The sequence below is a fragment of the Pristiophorus japonicus genome, chromosome 14 (assembly GCF_044704955.1).
Source record: "Pristiophorus japonicus isolate sPriJap1 chromosome 14, sPriJap1.hap1, whole genome shotgun sequence".
Taxonomy (NCBI): domain Eukaryota; kingdom Metazoa; phylum Chordata; class Chondrichthyes; family Pristiophoridae; genus Pristiophorus; species Pristiophorus japonicus.
The window spans coordinates 147,636,894-147,659,005 of record NC_091990.1 but is presented as its reverse complement, the minus strand read 5'-3'; the positions used below and the strand labels follow the sequence as shown (position 1 = coordinate 147,659,005).

Genomic DNA, 22,112 nt, shown 5'->3' with positions numbered 1-22,112 from the left:
TCTATTCTTGAGAAATGTAATTTCAAAACCTTGTTTATCCAGTGACCATTCTAAGAAAATAAAGCCTACTCTCAAACTACCCGAGGTCCAAGTTTACATTTTTGAAATGAACAGAAGTCTGACAACATCCGTACAGGATTCTCAACCTTGACGACAGGAATGAATGGAGGGAATCAGAAAAAAACTGAAAATTTCCCTGCAGCACTGTAGTACCCCTACAAGTTTAAGAGGCATTTGTCCCTTTCCCTCCAATTACAGCTTTAGCAGATGCAGTCATTAGGGCAAACCAACAGCACTTCCAGACTGTTTCATATTGTTTAAGAAAATCTTCTAGATATTAGACCAAAGTTTTAAAAAGTAGGAAGTCTGCTCAATATGAAATTTCTATCCCACCTCACCTACACAATAGGTTTCTCAAGATTCATTTGAGGTATTGCCTAAACAATCACAATAACCTCCCAATTCAGGAAATTATTATGGCTGGAAAGTCAACAAAAATGAACAGCAGTCAGTTTTAAACTTGATGGCCAATCAAAAACATCTTTTGAACACAATGGACAAGATGAATATTTACTCGAGGCGCATCACTTACCAAAATTTTATTTGAGTCATTTAGCCGCACTTTCAGTACTCCAGGAAGTTCTCCAATATTTGGCTGAATAAGTTTTGCCTCATTTAGAATTGTACTCAATTCATCCAATCCTTCCTTTCGGATCTTCCAGTTTTTATCTCCCAGCTTTTCTATAAGGTCTGACGTAATCTTGTCACTGTATATTTAAAATAAAGTTCAATTAGAAAGCCTTAGCATCAAGTTCTTCTTCCTCACATTATCGATATCCACATGGAAAATCCACCACACATCAACAGGTGACTAATAAAAATGTCAAGCCTTCAAGCAGCAGATTACTTGATGTAATTTGACCAGAGCTATTTCAACACAATGGCAAAAAAACAGGAAGCTCCATAATTATGAACTGACCCTATATCTGTTCTTGGCAAGAGATCCTGAACATTTCCATTTTCTTCCTCATCCTGTTCTTCAGCTATTTCATCTTCATCAGCATCACGCTTAACCATTCTTCTAATGGGAGCAGGAGGAGTTTGTCCCTGCATCTGTGAATAAAAAAGATTTGCAAATGCTATATGGAACCTCTAAACAGCCCAAAACTTTTTAAGTTAGTATTGAGTTGATATTTTAGATACTGCTACTAAAACAACTCGTTTAATTATCTAATGCAATGTTAATTCACAAAATGTGAAATTATCATAATGCAACCAAAAGTCTTCAACTTGCTTTAGACAAGAGTCAAGTGAATAAGGCAGGACAGTAAACCAAGTATGTAAAGTATGGAAAAACTCCATAGTTAAAAGTAACATTTACCTTCTCAAATTCAGCATCAATTTGAGATAACAAAGCTGGCTTCTCATCTTCAAAAAACATTCGTAAGGGTGCTCCCATGTACAAGTACATCACGCCCAACAAAGTGACTGCAGACGTTCGTACAGCCTACAGGAACAGTAAAAGGAATCAGAATTTAGAAGCAAGTGTTGCAACATACACAAATATGTCATGAACACAGCTATACTTACTGGGTTTGTTGCAGCCAAAGCAGTTTTCACATTACTGATGAAAGCCTTCACATTTAGCCTGTAATAAATAAATAAAATTAACTGAAACTGGCCACAGATTTAGCAATTCCAAAAAAGAACTGGCAATCTACAATTAGGATTTTCTGCGAATCCTTCATATATGAATTAAAGCCTTCTTATTGAAACTCCTAATGAATTGTAATATCAAAATACTTATATAGCCTCAAATATTAAAGCAAAGCTATAACTTTTTTAATATAAAGTATTTTGTTAAATTCAATCATCTGACTTTATGGATTCAAAAACTGAAGTGTACTCAAGGCAAGGCTAAAATTCAAAAATTGATCAAGCAGTTGCAACTGCCATAATGCAATCTACCCAAAGTAGCTTAAGAGTTCAAGAAACTTACCCAGCAAATCCAAACTCCTTGATAGCACTTGCCAACCAGTTTAGAACTTCAGATTGATTTTTGGGGTTTTTTTGTGCAAAAGCCATAGCAACAACCTGCAAACAATTTAAATATACTGTCAGGGACTTATTTTCAAATCTGGACATTAAATCAGGTGACCGTAGATCCAATTTACATTTAAATATGGTCCTGCTTAAGTAGACTATTACTTCCATAACAGATTCAATATAAAATGTACCTTTTTGTAGGAGCATTAATTATTATATCTTAAATATTCTTTAAATGTTCATCCCCACAAGTTATGATTTGGCATTAAGAAAGCTTTAAAAATTATAACTGTACAAGAAATATTCCTCACTCTATCCTATGGTGTACCTTTAATAACCTGAGAAAGCAGCAGAAATTGAGCATTTGGTGAACTTAATGCTAAGAAAAACCTGGAGAGCTAGTAAGAATTATAATAAAGTGTTGGCTCGGCAAGAGCTTTGTATGCAAATGATGGTGTAAATCTAGAATAATTAAACTGTATGTTCTTTATTAAAACTTCACTCAGGTCCTATACTATACTGGGATTATTCTTAATCTCTGGCCCATCCCTTTCCAGCTGAAAATGAGGAGCTCCAATACTCAATTATATTTTCCAGCATCCACAGTATTTTGCTTGTATTTAATGCACTGCCACTTCTCTTCCAGGAATGGTCAGCTTGAGAAGGTTCTGCTCTTCTCTCTGATGGGATAAGAGATTGTCTCTTTTACACTGTTCATCAATTTCTGTTTCCCTTCTTATGTTTGCCCCTTTATTCTTTTCCATGGCTCTGTACTTTATTAAAAGCTGTTCTTTGCCAGCATATTCTAATTCTAATAAAAGATCATTGGTCTGAAATGTTACCACTCTCTCTCTATAAAGATGCTGCCTGACCTGTTACATGTTTCCATCATTTTCTCATGTTGCTATTCACTTGATTATATTAGTTACTTGAAACTAGTCATGAACACTAGTCTTTACTAACCTGCTCAGCAGTCCAGGGAAGGGAACATGCTCCTGCTATCGCAGTGAGTGCTTCTTTTGCTTTTGTTCCACATTTTATATCTCCTATTTTGTCAACCAGCCCATCTAACACAACCTCAGCAGATGTTCTAGAAAAGTTCCCTTTTTGGGCAATCAGTGCAACAATATACAATTTTATTTGCATCACCTGAAAAAAAGAGTTACATTGTTTATAGTTTCAGTTATCAAAATACATCAATTAAAGCCAAAGTTTCACAACTGACTGAGTAACCTTTCACTACCTTAATTAAAACTTAATAAGGAATGGGGAGACAAGGGAAAAAATGAGAGCTAGGCTTTCAGCCCCTGATCACTATCCAGCAACACCAACTAGAAAGCTTTGAGCAGAGATGGTAAGGGGTTCAGTTGTAAAGCCCAACACCAACTATCTAGTCCCTCAAATGAACAGTAACATCATGGGCAAAGTACTGGAGGACGATTGCCAGTTGTGGAATTGTAGGAATAAGTTACTGGTTTCAGGAGAGCAAGCACAAAACAGATGATGAGGGGTGACCTAATTGAGGTCTTTAAAATGATAAATAGATTAGATAAGGTAAATGCAGAGAAGTTACATCATCTGCTGGCCATTTAGGAGCGAAATTAGGAAGCACTTATTCCAACAGGAACAGGAGTATGCCAGTCAACCACTCAAACCTATTCTGCCATTCAATGAGATCATGTATCTTAACTCTATCCACCTGCCTTGGCTCCATATCCTTTTATAACCATGTCTAACAAAAACCAATTCATGTCAGATTTAAAATGATTAAATTTACTATTTACATCTACTACTTCTTGTGGGAGAGTGTTCCACACTTCTACCAGTCTGTGTGAAGAAATATTTCTTAACTTCTCTCAAATGGCCTGGCTCTGACTTTAAAGGGTAGTGAAAATCTGTAATGCTCTGGGTCAATTGAAAATTTCAACACTGAATGATAGATTTTGTTTTAGGTAAAGGCAACAAGGGATATGAATTAAAGGTGGATAAATGGAGTTGATGTACAGGACAGCCATTATCTGATTAAATGGCAGCAGATAATTGGTTTTGGAAATGTTACTTGAGCAATGTTGGTCAGGACACCGGGAAAACTTCATTGCTCTTCGAACAGTGCCATGAAATCTTATGTCCACCTGAGGGAGCAGACCAAAGGCCTTGCTTTAACATCTCTGCATGACGGTACCACATTGTGCAGCAATCCCTCAGTACTGCAATTATGTGTCAGCCCAGATTAGAAACAAAAATATATGTTCTACGGTATGAAATTGCACATCCATTAATTCACCCAAAAATTCTAATTCATGCATTTTAAGTAATCATACCTGGAAATTAGTTTCCTTCCAGCCTGGCTTTTTAGCAAGCATCCGCACTAGTGCCTGACACGGCATTTCTCTCTTCTCAGTAACTTCTACTCCCTGCAGAATGTAAAAGCTATCAGCACCAATGGTAATTCAACTAGACACGCACAAGCAATACTTAAAAAAAAATACATATCCTCCAAGATTCTGCTCAAGCTGCTTAGTTGCAATATTTAGAACTATGAAATTAAAATTCCCACAAAGTATCCAGGCATATTTCGAGGAACATTAAGTAGGTCACCAAGAAAAATCTCCAGTCAAGGCAATGTGAAAATCCTGTAGTTAAGCTCAATACAGTGGATATTCAGGGCAAATCAAGGTGGCGTGGGGGAAGAAAAAATAATTCGAAATGGGGCAACTCCAAGTATCGGCTCTGGGACTACTACCGTTTCAGATTTACATAATTTCGATTAAAAAGTGTGTTAAATTTGCATGATCAAACTAAGAGGGGCAATTAATTGAGGAGGCAGTTCAGAAAATCTAAAAATGAATTGGACAGAATATGTAAATGGACAGAATACAAATTGCATATAGAACAATAAAACATGGGCAACACATACGCCATGATCGACTTTAAATAACCACAGATGAAGTTGAAAGACTGCAAAACAAAGGGGGTCATAGTCAAACTGTTTAGTGCTCTGGTCAAACACCAGAGTATGGTATCTAGTTCTGGTCATAGAAACACAAGGGAGATATTAAAATACTGGAAACAGTTTGGAGAAGAATCCAAGGCTGATCCCTAGTGTGAGAGGTCTGTAGAATGATGAAAGGAGAGAGAAAGTTGGGATTTTCAGCTTTGAAAGGTGACAACCTTTGAGGTATACAAGACAACAAAACAGCACGAAAGAAAATTTATATCAAGCCAAATTGCAATAGTAGAACGAGAGATATGGGTTTAAGCCAATAAAAGGCAAATTTAGCACTCGTGTAACAAAGTTCTTCCACAAAAAGTGCTCAACACATGGGAATGGGCTGTGTAATAGATCATGGCGTTAAGATCTCAGGAATTATTTAACAATTCAATGCTATAACCCAGAGAAGTTGGTCAAGAGGAGAAAGAGGAAAATTGTAGGGTCCTTCTGGTTGAACAAAAGAAAGTGCCAAGTGGCCTCCCTCATCCATCTTAACCGACTCCTGGGAATCCCTTGCCTAAGACTGCCTAAAGTGGAGGAAAAAGCATCCGGGAGGGCACTGAGCACCTCGAGACCCATTGCCAAGAACAAGCAGAAACCAAGCGTAAACAGCGGAAGGAGCATGCATCAACCCAGGCTCCCCACCCATCCTTTCCTTCAACCACAGTGTGCCCCACCTGTGACAGAGACTGTAGGTCTCGCATTGGACTCCTCAGTTACCCGAGAACTCACTGAATGGAAGCAAGTCATCCTCGACTCCGAGGGACTGCCTATGATGATCCATCTTAACCTTGCAAATATTGCCCTTCTGTACTATTCAATTCTTTGGCTCAAATTGCTTCTACCAGTCCCTGCATCCTTTGTCTTATGCAACCAAAAATGCATTAATCATTCCCATTTGGTGCTTTTCTGATTAGACATAATCAGAAAAGCACCATTCTAAAAAAAAGTAACCAAAATATTAGTAAAAGTACAAGATAGTTTTATGGTGGAATGTATAAAATGAGCAATTATTCTTTGATAATAAAGATGGCTACAATATTTTGTAAGTGTTCATCCTAAAAATATTCATGTGCAATAATAACCTACAAAACATCACCTGTAAGCATTTTTTATGCTACCAAACCAATGCACACCTCTCCAAGAAACAGAATTTTTGCTTAATTAATGTTCGTGTAGATATAGCTGATAGCCCAGAATTTAGCCATTTTAATTCCACTCCCTTACACTTTGGGTTTTAATATGAATTTCCATCATAGCATTCATTAGAACTCACTGGCTGGAAAATTACTCAGATCTACTCCCACTTCGCTGATGTACAGGAAGCAGTCGGGGGTGGGGTAGTTGGGACACGGATATGCTATTTATTTATTTCTCTATGGCAGCGGGGATTCCATACCTCAAGAATTTCAAAAAATAAATTTATGCTGCAGAGTTATCAGCCAAAAAGCAAGAAGAACTCAAACTGAAAGAAGCATTTGAGGAATATTGAAAATACCTTTAAAGCTCAGGCATTTTCTGCTCAGAGTGCAAAGTCAGGATCCACCCGAGAGTTGTGGATAGTGGTACAGCATCAATATATATTGCAGATATTACTTGTTACTGAGTTACAGCTGGCATCCTCCTCGTGACACTCCACGCCACCACCCCCTGTCCCAATAAGTCACAGCTACCAGTCTAGGAATGTCTGATCTAGGAAATTTGTTTGTTTCAAAGCCAGTAATAGACTACATAGAAACAAATTAGTCTAGTGTCCAATTAAACGTGCCAAATTGTTTAACAATGTTGCTAATCTGGCTTCATCTCCTAATCCTTCCTGTAAAGTATTCCATTCATAGCTCACAAAGCACTGTGCAATAGCACAGCAAACATACCTGGGCGCTTGTCACGACACCACACCTCCAATAATTATACTTGGAACCTATTCAATATTGTACGCACCATTCAAAATTTTCACCTTTATTTGCCTCCATAAAACTTCTGTATTCTACAACTTGTCAAGTGTTGTAATTGGGTATGCCAAGTTACAAATAAATTATGTGCATTTGTAAAGTAAAATGTAGCTTTTAATAGGAGGCATATGCAGTCCTTAAAACTTAATTTCAAACGTTCAAACATAATGACTATATGGCAAATCCGATTTTCATTAACTAGTACAAAACAGAACACCAACATGCAGCCATTGGAAGACTTTACAAACATGTTTCATCACAAATCAAAAATAAAAATGATCACTTTCAATCAGGCAAGCAACCAAGCAACCACTGCATATTTTTCAAACCAATAGCCTTTGTAGATTATCCAGACATTTTATAATAAATGCACCATGGCCATTGAGTAAAAATTTTGATTGCTGACTAGCACCTAATGTGAGAAAACACCACTGCAGGTTGGAGTATAAAGAGCTGGAGCGCGGGCCCCTGGAACATCGTGGGCCACCCCGACATGCGAGAGGACACCACCGCAGGTCGGGAGTATAAAGAGCATGCCACTACAGCTGCCAGCGCGAGTTGTCCCAAGTGTGCGACAACTTCAAGGTGGGCGACGTCATCAAGGCCCAGGTCACTGGTTGGAGCGTGGGCAGGAACATCAGGGAGGCCCAGGCACAGCGGGAAGGTCGGGGCGGATGAGCGGCAAGAGATCACGGTGGAGGTGCGGTAAATGTTTGGTTTGGAAGTGCGGAGAGAGATCATGGCAGAAGTACGGCGAATGTTTTGTGGTGGAGTGGCACGTGATCGTGGTGGAGGTGCAGCAAATGAGGGTGCAGGGCCCAGAAAAGCCGAGAGCGATGGGGCAGCACGGGCCAGCCCACACTGCAATGTGTGCACGCACTAGATTCATGCAGTAGAGCATGTCTCCAGTCGTCCTGGTTTACCTTAACCACTGGATAAAGGCCCGTGTGGTGGCTGATGTACAACAGTCACCACATGTTAAATAAATCCACGCACAAGCATCTTCCACCCTGGAGTTCAGGACTGGAATATCAGGTCCTCCATTGAAACATCTATGAACTCATCCCTCTTGGTGTGGACGCAAGTCATCCTCGTTCAAGGGACCGCCTATAATGAACAATGCCACCTGCACAAAATGATTTTAAGCGAAGAGTTGTGTTTTCAAAATCACAAGTTGGCATATTGCAGACCTAGCATGCCAGGTTCAAAAAGTCAAGATGGAACATGCAACAGTGGCAACATTGAGCCTGAAATTGTGCTCCCCACAGCAGCATACAAGGTGCGCACACTCCAGTGAGGTCCCAGCAAGTTTTAGGTTTAGGTACGCAAAACGCATCAAAAACTCTAAACAGATCCACCGCATGAAAAACTAAAGAGTCTCCATGGGCGGAGAGTTGGGCTATTTGACCAACGAATATTCTCCAAATTCTACGACTGAAAAAAAAGCAGGTCTTACAGCACGGAAGGAGGCGATTTTGGCCCATCGTGTCCACGCTGGCTGACCAAGAGCTATCCAGCCAACTCCCACTTTCCAGCTCTTGATCTGTAGCACTATAGGTTACGGCACTCAGTGCCTTTGAAATGTGGAGAGTGTTCCTACCTCTATCACCCTTTCAAGCAGTGAGTTCCAGACTCCCATCACCTTCTAGGTGGAAATTTCCCCTCATATCTCCTCTAAACCTCCCTCCAATTACTTTAAATCTGTGTCCCCTGATTGTTGACCCTTCTGCAAAGCGAAATAGGTCCTTCCTATCCACGCCATCCAAGCCCCTCAATTAGATCTCCACTTAGCCTCCTCTGTTCCAAAGAAAACAGACCCAGCATTTCCAATCTTTCCTCATAGCCAAAATTCTCCAGTCCAGGCAACATTCTTGTGAATCTCCTCTGCACCTTTTCCAGTGCAAGCCAACTTTCCTTTAATGTGGTGACCAGAACTGCGCACACTACTCTAGCTGCGGCCTAACCAGCGTTTTATATAGTTCAAGCACAACCTCTTTGCTCTTGTATTCCATGCCTCGACTAATAAAGGCAAGTATTCCATCTGCCGCCTTAACCACTTTATCTACCTGGCCTGCTACCTTCAGGCATCTGTGGACCTGCACTTCAAGGTACCTTTGCTCCTCTACACTTTTCAGTGTCGGACAATTAAATGTGTATTCCCTTGCTTTGTTTGACCTGCCCAAATGAATTACCTCACACTTAACCGGATTGAATTCCATTTGCCACTGTTCTGCCCACCTGACCAATACAGCAATAATCATGGGTGATTTTAACCTCCATATTGATTGGACAAATCAAATTGGTCAGGGAAGCCTTGAGGAAGAGGTCATAGAGTGCATAAGAGACGGGTTCCTTGAGCAGTATGTAACGGAACCAACCTGGGAGCAGGCTCTCTTAGATCTGGTCCTGTGTAATGAAACAGGATTAATAAACAATCTCCCAGTAAAGAATCCCCTTGGAATGAGTTATCATCGCATGGTTAAATTTCAAATTCAGATGCAGGTTGAGAAAGTTGAATCTCCACCCAGCGTACTAAGCTTAAATAAAGGAGGCTATGACGGTATGAGGGCAGAATTGGCTAAAGTGGACTGGGAAAATAGATTAAAGTATAGGACGGTTGATGAACAGTGGTGTACATTTAAGGAGATATTTCACAACTCTCAAGACAAATATATTCCAGTGAGGAGGAAAGGGTGTAAGAGAAAAGATAGCCAACCATGGCTAACTAAAGAAATAAAGGACGGTATCCAATTAAAAATAAGGGCATACAAAGTGGCCAAAACTAGTGGGAGCACAGAAGATTGGGAAGCTTTTAAAAGCCAAAGAATGACATAAAAAATAATGAAAGGGAAGATAGACTATGAAAGTAAACTCGCACGAAATATAAAAACAGATAGCAAGAGTTTCTATAGGTATATAAAAAGGGGAAAAAAAGTGGCTGAAGTAAATATTGGTCCCTTAGAGGACGAGACCGGGGAATTAGATTAGTAATGGGGAACATGGAGATGGGAGAAACTCTGAACAAATATGTTGCATCAGTCTTACGGTAGAGGACATCAACAATGTCCCAACATTGGCTAGTCATTGGGGGGAGTCAGGGGAGGAACTTAACAATCACGATCACTAAGGAGGTGGTAACTCAGTAAGATAATGGGACTAAAGGCAGATAAATCCCCTGGACCCGACAGCTTGCATCCTTGGGTCTTGAGAAATAGCGGCAGGGATAGTGGATGCATTGGTTGTAATTTACCAAAATTCCCTGGATTCTGGGGAGGTCCCAGCAGATTGGAAAACTGCAAATGTAACACCCCTATTTAAAAAAGGAGGTAGACAAAAAGCAGGAAACTATAAACCAGATAGCCTAACATCTGAGGTTGGGAAAATGTTGGAGTCCATTATTAAAGAAGCAGTAGCAGGACATTTAGAAAAGCATAATTCGGTCAGGCAGAGTCAGCATGGATTTATGAAGGGGAAGTCATGTTTGACAAATTTGCTGGAATTCTTTGAGGATGTAACAAACAGTGTGGATAAAGGAGGAACCAGTGGATGCGGTATATTTGGACTTACAGAAGGCATTTGACAAGGTGCCACATAAAAGGTTACTGCACAAGATAAAAGTTCACAGGGTTGGGGGTAATATACTAGCATGGATAGAGGACTGGCTAACGAACAGAAAACAGAGTAGGGATAAATGGTTCATTCTCAGGTTGGCAATCAGTAACCAGTGGGGTGCCGCAGAGATCAATGCTGGGATCCCAACTATTTACAATCTATATTAACAACTTGGAGGAAGGGACAGAGTGTAACGTAGCCAAGTTTGCTGACAATAAAAAGGGAGGAAAAGCAGTGTGTGAGGAGGACACAAAAAATCTGCAAAAGGAAAGAGGCAGGCTCAGTGTATAATGTTGAAAAGTGTGAGGTCATGCACTTGGCAGAAAAAAAAATCAAAGAGCAAATTATTATTTAAATGGCAAAAGATTGCAAAGTGCTGCAGTACAGCAGAGCAGAACCTGGGGATACTTGTGCATGAAACACAAAAGGTTAGTATGCAGGTACAGCAAGTGATCAGGAAGGGCAATGGAATCTTGGCCTTTACTGCAAAGGGGATGGAGTACAAAAGCAAGCAAGTCTTGCTACAGTTATATAAGGTATTGGTGAGGCCACACCTGGAATACTGCGTGCAGTTTTGGTTTCCATATTTACGAAAGGTTATACTTGCTTTGGAGCCAGTTCAGAGAAGGTTCACTAGGTTGATTCCGGGGATGAGGGTGTTGACTTATGAGAAAAGGTTGAGTAGGTTGGGTCTCTACTCATTGGAATTCAGAAGAATGAGAGATGATCTTATCGAAACGTATAAGATTACGAGGGGGCTTGACAAGGTGGATGCAAAGAGGATGTTTCCACTGATGGGGGAAGAGTAGAACTAGTGGGCATGATCTTAGAATAAGGGGCCGCCCATTTAAAACAGAGATGAGGAGGAATTTCTTCTCTAAGAGTTGTAAATCTGTGGAATTCACTGCCTCAAAGAGAGCTGTGGAAGCTGGGACATTGAATACATTTAAAACAGAGATAGACAGTTTATTAACTGATAAGGGAATAAGGGGTTATGGGGAGCAGGCAGTGAAGTGGACCAGAGTCCATGATCAGATCAGCTATGATCGTATCAAGTGGCGGAGCAGGCTCGAGGGGCCGTATGGCCTACTCCTGCTCCTATTTCTTATGTTATGTTCCTGCAGGCCGCAGCTTTCTTCATCATCAACCACACAGCCTATTTTAATGTCATCTGCAAACTTCTTCAATCATACTCCCAACATTTAAGTCCAAGTCATTGATATAGAACATAAAAAGCAGTGGCCCGGCACTGAGCCCTGAAGAATCCCACTGGATACAGCCTTCCAGTCACAAAAACACCCAACCGTTTGGGACCGGGATGGGGAGAGGCGTCTTCGCTCAGAGTTGTGGATCTGTGGCATTCTCTGCGCAGAGAGTTGTTGATGCCGGTTCGTTGGAAATATTCAAGAGGGAGTTGGATGTGGCCCTTACGGCTAAGGGGATCAAAGGGTATGGAGAGGGAGGAGTGGGGTACTGGGGTTGCATGATCAGCCGTGATCGTGTTGAGTGGTGGTGCAGGCTCGAAGGGCCGAATAGAAACATAGAAACAAAGAAAATAGGTGCAGGAGTAAGCCATTCGGCCCTTCGAGCCTGCACCGCCATTCAATGAGTTCATGGCTGAACATGCAACTTCAGTACCCCATTCCTGCTTTCTCGCCATACTCCTTGATCCCCTTAGTAGCAAGGACTACATCCAACTCCTTTTTGAATATATTTAGTGAATTGGCCTCAACAACTTTCTGTGGTCGAGAATTCCACAGGTTCACCATTCTCTTGAAGAAGTTTCTCCTCATCTCGGTCCTAAATGGCTTACCCCTTATCCTTAGACTGTGACCCCTGGTTCTGGACTTTCCCAACATTGGGAACATTCTTCCTGCATCTAACCTGTCTAACCCTGTCAGAATTTTAAATGTTTCTATGAGATCCTCTCTCATTCTTCTGAACTCCAGTGAATACAAGCCCAGTTGATCCAGTCTTTGATATGTCAGTCCCGCCATCCCTGGAATCAGTCTGGTGAACCTTTGCTGCACTCCCTCAATAGCAAGAATGTCCTTCCTCAAGTTAGGAGACCAAAACTGTACACAATACTCCAGGTGTGACCTCACCAAGACCCTGTACAACTGTAGTAACACCTCCCTGCCCCTGTACTCAAATCCCCTCGCTATGAAGGCCAACATGCCATTTGCTTTCTTAACCACCTGCTGTACCTGCATGCCAACCTTCAATGACTGATGTACCATGACACCCAGGTCTTGTTGCACCTCCCCTTTTCCTAATCTGTCACCATTCAGATAATAGTCTGTCTCTCTGTTTTTACCACCAAAGTGGATAACCTCACATTTATCCACATTATACTTCATCTGCCATGCATTTGCCCACTCACCTAACTAAGTCACTCTGCAGCCTCATAGCATCCTCTTCGCAGCTCACACTGTCACCCAATTTAGTGCCATCCGCAAATTTGGAGATACTACATTTAATCCCCTCGTCTAAATCATTAATGTACAATGTAAACAGCTGGGGCCCCAGCACAGAACCTTGCGGTACCCCACTAGTCACTGCCTGCCATTCTAGAAAAGTACCCATTTACTCCTACTCTTTGCTTCCTTTCTGACAACCAGTTCTCAATCCATGTCAGCACACTACCCCCAATCCCATGTGCTTTAACTTTGCACATTAATCTCTTGTGTGGGACCTTGTCGAAAGCCTTCTGAAAGTCCAAATATACCACATCAACTGGTTCTCCCTTGTCCACTCTACTGGAAACATCCTCAAAAAATTCCAGAAGATTTGTCAAGCATGATTTCCCTTTCACAAATCCATGCTGACTTGGACCCATCATGTCACCTCTTTCCAAATGCGCTGCTATGACATCCTTAATAATTGATTCCATCATTTTACCCACTAACGATGTCAGGCTGACCGGTCTATAATTCCCTGTTTTTTCTCTCCCTCCTTTTTTAAAAAGTGGGGTTACATTGGCTACCCTCCACTCTATAGGAACTGATCCAGAGTCTATGGAATGTTGGAAAATGACGGTCAATGCATCCGCTATTTCCAAGGCCGCCTCCTGAAGTACTCTGGGATGCAGTCCATCAGGCCCTGGGGATTTATCGGCCTTCAATCCCATCAATTTCTCCAACACCATTTCCCGACTAATAAGGATTTCCCTCAGTTCTTCCTCCTTACTAGACCCTCTGACCCCTTTTATATCCAAATGGCCTACTCCTGCGCCTGTTTTCTATGTTTCTATGTTTTAACCATTACCCTTTGCTTCCTGCCTCCGAGCAAATTTTGGATTACTTTTGTGACCAGTCTACCATGTGGGATCTTAGCAAAAACTTTGCTAAAATCCATATAGCTACATCATACGCACTGCCCTCATTGACCCTCCTCAAAAAATTCAATCAAGTTAGTCAGACACGACCTTCCCTTGACACGGTCATAAGCATAAGATTTTTAAAGTACAGAAAAAGTAATAAAAAAAAAATTTAAACATTTAAAATTCTGTTATACAAGGCAAGTTTATTTTTAGATCTTTAAATATGCAAATTTATTTTTCAAAAAATTAAATTTGTTTTAAATATTTAATTAAATTCCATTTTTATTAATTTAAAATGTGATTTTTTTTAGTTTTCAGTGTTTGTGTTTTTGCAGGTATTCCCATTCATACTTGTGGTGATTCCGTAGAAGTATGAATGGAGATCTCCCTACTCTGATGGGTTGGGCTAGCCCACGGGATCCCATTGATGTGCACAAAACCCTCACGATCCTGGGATACATGCGTGTCTACTAAGGCCCTTGCAGAGAGGGCCAAGACAAGAAGTCTCCGAACCTCCAGGAACACCTGGTAGATTTATAGAAATGTTTCAGGTTGCAGGCATCCTCTACTAATAGTAAAATTAGGCATTGCCACAGTTTGCACAAAACATATTCCAAGTCTGTTAAATATGAATATTAAATACCTTCTGGAACTCCTCTATACTGGCTAACCTTTCCTTCCAATTGCTACTGTCGAGCTGCTGTAGGCAGGAGGCTGGTAGCACAGCTGCAGCTCTCTCTTCACATACTTCAATCTTTAAAAACAAAGAGATAGAGCAACTTTAACTGTAAATGTCAAAAGATTTATACAGATTTTTGCAAATCCTCGAGTCCTCGAGGCAGTCCTTTATTCTGAGGACAAACAGAAACAAGGTAACAGCTCAGGAAGACAATACATCAACACAAACTAATACAGGTCAGGTGTCGTATTTGTCTAAAGTACACTTGGATTCTGTGCTGTCAGACCTATAATGTAAATAAATGGTCTAGTTTTTGGGTACTATGCTGCACAGCATCACAAAATAAAATAAAAACTAACTTATGTCACATACATTAGATGTCTATTCTCTGCATTGAGGATACATCTGACCTGGTACACTGTACTTCATTTCCAAGTGGACTCCTGGGGGTATGTTCCTTTCTTTGTAGGAGGAAGTCTTTTTGCTGGGGTGTCTTAAAAACTTTCCTATTGGCAATCATTTGTTCAAGAGTCCCATTCCAAGAAAAGGCAACTCCAAAAGCCATTTCTGGATGTTGATCGGAAACCTAAATAACCTCATTCTTGACCCACTGTCCCAATCCATATATCCAAGGAATTTGGAGGTACAGCTCTACATTTTAGTGAACATAATAGGATCCTTGAGGCCACAGCAAAATCCCACAGCTGTTGGATACATTTACCTTGGATACCTTGTAAAATAACTCACTCAGATCAGTAGTGCTTTTGTATACCAAACCCTGAATCTGCATTTCAGAGTTTGCAACTTTACTTATTTGTGGAACGGAATGGTTACCACAACAAAAATAAGCAACATTTAAGATCAGATGTGATCAAGATAGGATTTGACTGTCAATTAAAGTAACTTTAATCTATTGAGCTTTCTGCATAAATTTTACAACACTCTCCTACGTTTAACTGTGGAGCATCTATAGCAACACAGCAACGTTTCAAGTGTAAACATATTCAGAAGTTAATACTTACAGTAAGCTCTGGCTCCACCTCTTTAACCTCTGTCACTTTTCTTCCTTTCCCAGCTACAGTAGAAGCAGGCCCTTTTTTAGTTGGCCCAACAGGCTGCAAAACACCATGGTACATTATTCTTCAATAACTAATATCCAATGTAAAATAGCTCAATTGGTTTATTTAATCAGTTACAAGTTACTAAACAACATTAAAATATTCAGCTATTCCTTTATATTGAACAGTCACTAGTCAGAGATACAAGCATGGCTAGTTAATTAAATAAGCTGAATAGTCTTCATTCTACAGAAGTTCTTGTAAATTATGAGCACATAAGTCGCATTTTTAAACATAAAAACTAGATGGTAGAGAGTAAATGGATAAGTTCTTCACATTGAAGTTTACTGCATTCAAGATAAACACTCAAATTCGAGCACAATCCAATAGGCAGTACAACAAAATGAGGATGCACTCTTGGAGACAAAGTCTGGTTAAGGTCACTAAATGTCATGGACAATTAACATATCTAGTACAAGCAAGCACAGCATGTTCTAACCTTTAAAACACCCTACCTTGCCTGTAGAAAGTTTCTTCGATGGTCCTTTGGTTGCAGGAGCATCTACTTTGTCACCAGCGCTTGAAGATGACCCAACTTTTCCTGGCAGTCCAGACTTTACTTCTTTTGATGAACCAGCTCCACCTTTTTTCCCATAAACCAGTTCTACCTTTTCTGAACATTCTTTAATCTGAAAAACAACAGTTATGCTGCAACATCATAAAGCACAAAGTTTAAGATGCACAATTGTAAGACCAGAGAAAACACTATTCTCAACAATGGCACAACTCAAATAGTTTTAGCACATCAAGTGAAGAATTAAATGGGAGAGAAATGGTGTTCCAGATTTCCATTACATCCTACCGATCAGAGAACAAACCCATCACCTCTACATTCTTGCTCAACCAACAGTCAACCCATATCACAAGGTTATCTCCAATTCCACGCACTTCCATTTTTACATAGAATTACATAGATTTGCTCAAAGATTTCTTGTGTAGAACTTTATCAAATGCCTTCTGGAAGTTAATTTAGTAACTCCCCATTTACCATGTCAGCAGCCTACTCAAATAATTTAATTAGATTAGTCAGACATGACCCTACACCCATTAGAAAACCATGTTGAATCTTTGATAAGATCATACTTGTCCAACTGCGGTCACTCAGATTCCAGTAACTTCCCCACTATAGACGTTAAACTATAGTAATCTGGTTTCTCGCTGCTCCGTCTCTGAACAATGAATTTACAGTTTAAAATTTCCAATCGAAAAAAGCCATAATTCCTGAATCTAGAGCACTTTGGAAAACTGTAACTAATGCATCTGTAAATTCTTCACTTATTTTTTTTTATTTTGTGGGGTGGGAACCATCAGGTCCTGGAAATTGGTGTATCTTATAGCCTATTATTTTCTCCATCATCATTTTTATAAACTTAGATTAAACCCAGAATGGTGCAGAATGCATCCAGTTGACCATTAAGCTGTGCAACTTTCTGTTCAAATAGTGTAACCTTCATACATATGTATTCATACACTGCATGGTATGAGTATCCAGGCAGGTTCACATCATGCACGCTGTACGTATCACTCGACTCTGATCTTAACTATTTATATATTTAACCCAATAACGATTTTTTAAAATTTACTGTTTATTGAATTACTCACTTATTTTATATGTTCTTATGTTGATATTATAAAAATAACATAATAGGAGCAGGAGTAGGCCATACGGCCCCATGAGCCTACTTCGCCATTCAATAAGATCATGGCTGATCCGATCAAGGACACAGCTGCACTTCCCTGCCCGCTCTCCATAACCCTTTATCCCCTTATCGTTTAAGAAACTGTCGATTTCTGTCATAAATTTATTCAATGTCCCAGCTTCCACAGCTCTTTGAGGCAGTGAATTCCACAGATTCACAACCCTCAGAAGAAATTTCTCCTCGGCTCAGTTCTAATTGGGCAGCCCCTTATTGTAAGATCATGCCCTCTAGTTCTCATCTCCCCCACCAGTGGAAACATCCTCTCTGCATCCACCTTGTCAAGCCCCCTCATAATCTTATATGCTTCAAGAAGATCACTTCTCATTCTCCTGAATTCCAATGAGCAGAGGCCCAACCTACTCAACTTTGCCTCATAAGTCAACCCCCTCATCCCCAGAATCAACCTGCCTCCAAAGCAAGCGTATCCTTTCATAAATATGGAAATCAAAACTGCACGCAGTATTCCAGGTATGGCCTCACCAATACCCTGTGCAGCTGTAACAGGACTTACATAAGAACATCAGAATTAGGAAGAGTAGGCCATCTAGCCCCTCGAGCCTGCTCCACCATTCAACAAGATCATGGCTTCTCTGCTTTTATACTCCATCTCCTTTGCAATAAAGGCCAAGATTCCATTGGCCTTCCTGATCACTTGGAATTAAAATTATCTTTTGGAATTAAAACACCAATATTTATCTTTTGCCCTAGCAGAACAGCATTTGGGAAAAATTGTTACATCAATAGAATTTGGAACAGACCTGATCAATTCTAGATAGCGTTCCTTTGAATTAGAACAATTGTTTAATGAATTAAGTGTGGAAGTCGTGCTCATTACTTTAGAATAGCAAGAGACAGTTAGAAAGCCAAATATTGTTAGCATTGCTCATTTAGGGCCCAAAATTGCCCAGGAGTTGCTCAGTTTTTTTTTGGAGCAATCTGATTTTTCTGGAGTATCTTAAAAATCCCCATTTTGCACATTCAATTTGCACCAGTATAAGTGAGTTTAGTTAGTTAGGATTTTTTAAATGTAGTTTTGTTTTATTCAAAAAGGAGGCGTTACCAGCCACCTACGCCTGTTTTGGCCAATTAAGCCAGTCTGGATAGCTAATAATTGCTCCAAACTAACTTAGGTCAGTGTATGTGGTCGCACAGGAAACTTTTGCGGAGAGTTAAGAAATCAGCGCAGGTCGGTACTTAATGACTTGACCGAAGAATGCGAATAGGATCAAACAGCTAAACAGGACTGACAAACTTCACAAAGTTAATCTGCTTTACAACGGAAGCATTCATGGAAGCTTAAATTGAAAAAAATAAGTAAAGAGGCGAAACATATTTACATAATTTTTTTCAAAATATCCAAATAAAAGATAGAAGTACCTCCTGCTCGAAGGAAAGTATTTTCATCAACAGGGTTAAGGAAAGTCTTGAGTAAGCTCATTAAATTTACTGGCTACAGAGTTATCATATCGTCTCTTCTCTCTCTTGCAACCCCCCCAGCCCCCGCCCCCTCCCCCATCAAAACTCTCTTCTCTCCTCCCCCCACACCAAAACTATCCCCCCTCCCACACCCCGGATCAAAACTCTCTTTCCTCCTCTCTCTCTCCCCCTCTCTTTTCCCTCCCCCCCTCCCCCTCCCCCCTCCCCGAACTGGCGTCAACAATTTTCTGTGGTAGAGAATTCCACAGGTTCACAATTCTGAGTGAAGAAGTTTCTCCTCATCTCGGTCCTAAATAGCTTACCTCTTATCCTTAGACTGTGACCCCTGGTTCTGGACTTCCCCCAACATCGGCAACATTCTTTATGTTTCTAGGAGATCCCCTCTCATTCTTCTAAATTCCAGTGAATATAAGCTTAGTCGATCTAGTCTTTCTTCATAGATCAGTACTGTCATCCTGGGAATCAGTCTGGTGAACCTTCGCTGCATTCCCTCAATAACAAGAATGTCTTTCCTCAGATTAGACCAAAACTGTACACAATATTCAAGGTGTGGCCTCACCAAGGCCCTGTACAACTGCAGTAAGACCTCCCTGCTCCTATACTCAAATCCTCCTGCTATGAAGACCAACATGCCACTTGCCTTCTCCACCACCTGCTGTACCTGCATGCTAACTTTCCATGACACCCAGGTCTCACTGCATCACCCCTTTTACTAATCTGTCACCATTCAGATAATATTCTGCCTTCCTGTTTTTGCCACCAAAGTGGATAACCTCATATTTATCCACATTATACTGCATCTGCCATGCATTTGCCCACTCACCTAACCTGTCCAAGTCACCTTGCAGCCTCTTAGCATCCTTCTCACATCTGACACTGCCACCCAGCTTAGTGTCATCTGCAAACTTGGAGATATTACATTCAATTCCTTCGTCTAAACCATTAATGTATATTGTAAATAGCTGGGGTCCCAGCACTGAACCTTGCGCTACCCCACTAGTCACTGACTGCCATTCTGAAAAGGACCCATTTATTCCTACTCTTGGCTTCCTGTCTGCCAGCCAGTTCTCTATCCATGTCAATATATTATCCCCAATACCATGTGCTTCAATTTTGCACACTAATCTCTTGTGGGAGCTTATCAAAAGCCTTTTGAAAGTCCAAATATACCACATCCACTGGTTCTCCCTTGTCCACTCGACTAGTTACATCCTCAAAAAATTCTAGAAGATTTGTCAAGCATGATTTCCCTTTCATAAATCCATGCTGACTTGGATCGATCCTGTCACTGCTTTCCAAATGCGCTGCTATTTCATCTTTAATAATTGATTCCAACATTTTCCCCACTACCGATGTCAGGCTAACCGGTCTATAATTCCCCGTTTTCTCTTCCTCCTTTTTTTAAAAAAAAAGTGGGGTTACATTAGCTACCCTCCAATCCATAGGAAGTTGGCGCATCTCACGTAAGTGTGCCAAAAAAACAGGTGGGCTAAATTTGGACCCATAGGTAGGCTGTCTAGTTTACAGCATTTTTTCCCTTAAATCAAATTTTTTTTTTTTTTTTAAAGCAAACATACATTTTGGGTGAAGAAAACAAAACAATCAGATTTGAATCAGTAACAGTTGTTGAAGCAAGAAATTATCAAATAAATACCAACACCTAGAATAGACAGCATGAAGTATATGCTAAAAAGGAGTTGAGAAAGGCACTATTAGGTGCTTTCCAGTGCCTCCCCATGGAGTGTTTCTACAGTCTGCATAAAAAGGAGGCAACAAAATGCGCACTTTGCATTGATGAGTGTGCGTGCGTATACAAAGACTAGGAACAGCCGTTGATTTAAGTGCAAGATTAGATGCCCTTAGTGCACAAAACTGAATGGTTACTGCACACATCCCCAAATCAGAGACTTAACATTACGGTCCAAGTTCCAAACAAGACAGGTAAACCATTAAAACCAAATTTTACTAGAACTTCAAATGTTTTACGTCTGATGTTTGGAAGTTCATTTTTGGAATACAAGATTTTTACTTCAAAATGTGAAAAACAAGTTGCAAGTTTAGTCCCTTATGTAAATTACTCACCTGGTCAAGTTTCAGTTTATCAATATCAACAAGGAAAGGATTCATTAATCTCTCGCCAACAACCTTTAGAGCAGTACCCAGTGCTTCAAAGGCAGCATCCCTCACCTCAAGTGTAGAATCATTAATTTGCTGTGGAGAATTAGAGTTAGTTTTGTAAGCTCACAAATCTTTTCTAATTATTTTTAAAACATTACATTTGTTTGCTTAACCGAACATAACAGCAATGTTTTGAAACAATAACTTGTATTTATATCGCACCTTTAACATAGTAGATCATCCCCAGGCATTTCACAGGAGTGTTATAAGACAAATTTGACACCAAGCCACACAAGGAGAAATTAGGGCAGATGACCAAAAGCTTGGTCAAAGAGGTTTGTTTTAAAGAGCATCTTAAAAGGAGGAAAGAGAGGCAGAGAGGTTTAGGTAGGGAATTCCAGAGCCTCGGGAACAGAAGGCATGGTCAGTAATGGTTGAGAGATTATAATTAGGTTTGCTGAAGAGGGCAGAATTAGAGGAGCGCAGATATCTTTGGAGGGGGGGGAGGTTTGGAGGAGATTAGAGATAGGGAGGTACGAGGCCATGAAGGGATTTGAAAACAAGGATGAGAATTTTGAAATCAAGGCATTACTTAAATGTTGAGCCAATGCAGGTCAGCAAGCACAAGGGTGATGGTGAGCAGGACTTGGTGCGAGTTTTGGCACGGGCAACATAGCTGAGTGTAGTTCCATAAGCATCACAATCCTACTTACATACCTTAAGCAGTGCAGCACAAAGTGATTTTAAAAGACCTTTTGGCAATGTGGAGGGAGTACAGCAACGGAAACTTCTTGCCAAGAAGAGTGATGCTTGTTGCTTGATTGATGGGTTTTTGTTATCCATTACAGCCAGCACATCTTCACTTAGGTTCTGTAATGTGGTCTGAAATCGAAACATTAGTAAATAATTACTTGTTACTGCAATTAAATTCTTGAAAACCCATTTTAGTAGAATACACACTCATCTCAAATTTGAAAGGAATTTGGTGAACAGAATACCTTTTACAAACACCAAATATAGTAATTTAAGTAATGCAGGCAGCACTAAATTTAGTAGTTCTGCTCGAATATAATCAATTATAAACTTTGAAATTCAAGTTAAACGGCCCATGAAGATTATGATGGTGCAAATGCAAG

At 40.3% G+C, this 22,112-nt stretch overlaps 1 protein-coding gene across 5 annotated transcripts in view; it reads right to left on the bottom strand.

Moving 5' to 3' along the window:
• Positions 1-22,112, bottom strand: part of ckap5 (cytoskeleton associated protein 5) — a 168,241-nt gene that overhangs the window by 91,822 nt on the left and 54,307 nt on the right. For all 5 annotated transcript variants that reach the window (XM_070899680.1, XM_070899682.1, XM_070899683.1 and 2 more), the window contains exons 11-22: positions 21,694-21,858; positions 20,941-21,069; positions 16,177-16,350; positions 15,626-15,718; positions 14,568-14,678; positions 4,368-4,460; positions 3,010-3,195; positions 2,000-2,094; positions 1,591-1,648; positions 1,382-1,507; positions 980-1,113; positions 593-767 (exon numbers count right to left, since the gene is read on the bottom strand). In XM_070899680.1, the coding sequence (XP_070755781.1) occupies positions 593-767; positions 980-1,113; positions 1,382-1,507; positions 1,591-1,648; positions 2,000-2,094; positions 3,010-3,195; positions 4,368-4,460; positions 14,568-14,678; positions 15,626-15,718; positions 16,177-16,350; positions 20,941-21,069; positions 21,694-21,858 (1,539 nt within the window). The remainder of the gene's footprint in view (positions 1-592; positions 768-979; positions 1,114-1,381; positions 1,508-1,590; positions 1,649-1,999; positions 2,095-3,009; positions 3,196-4,367; positions 4,461-14,567; positions 14,679-15,625; positions 15,719-16,176; positions 16,351-20,940; positions 21,070-21,693; positions 21,859-22,112) is intronic.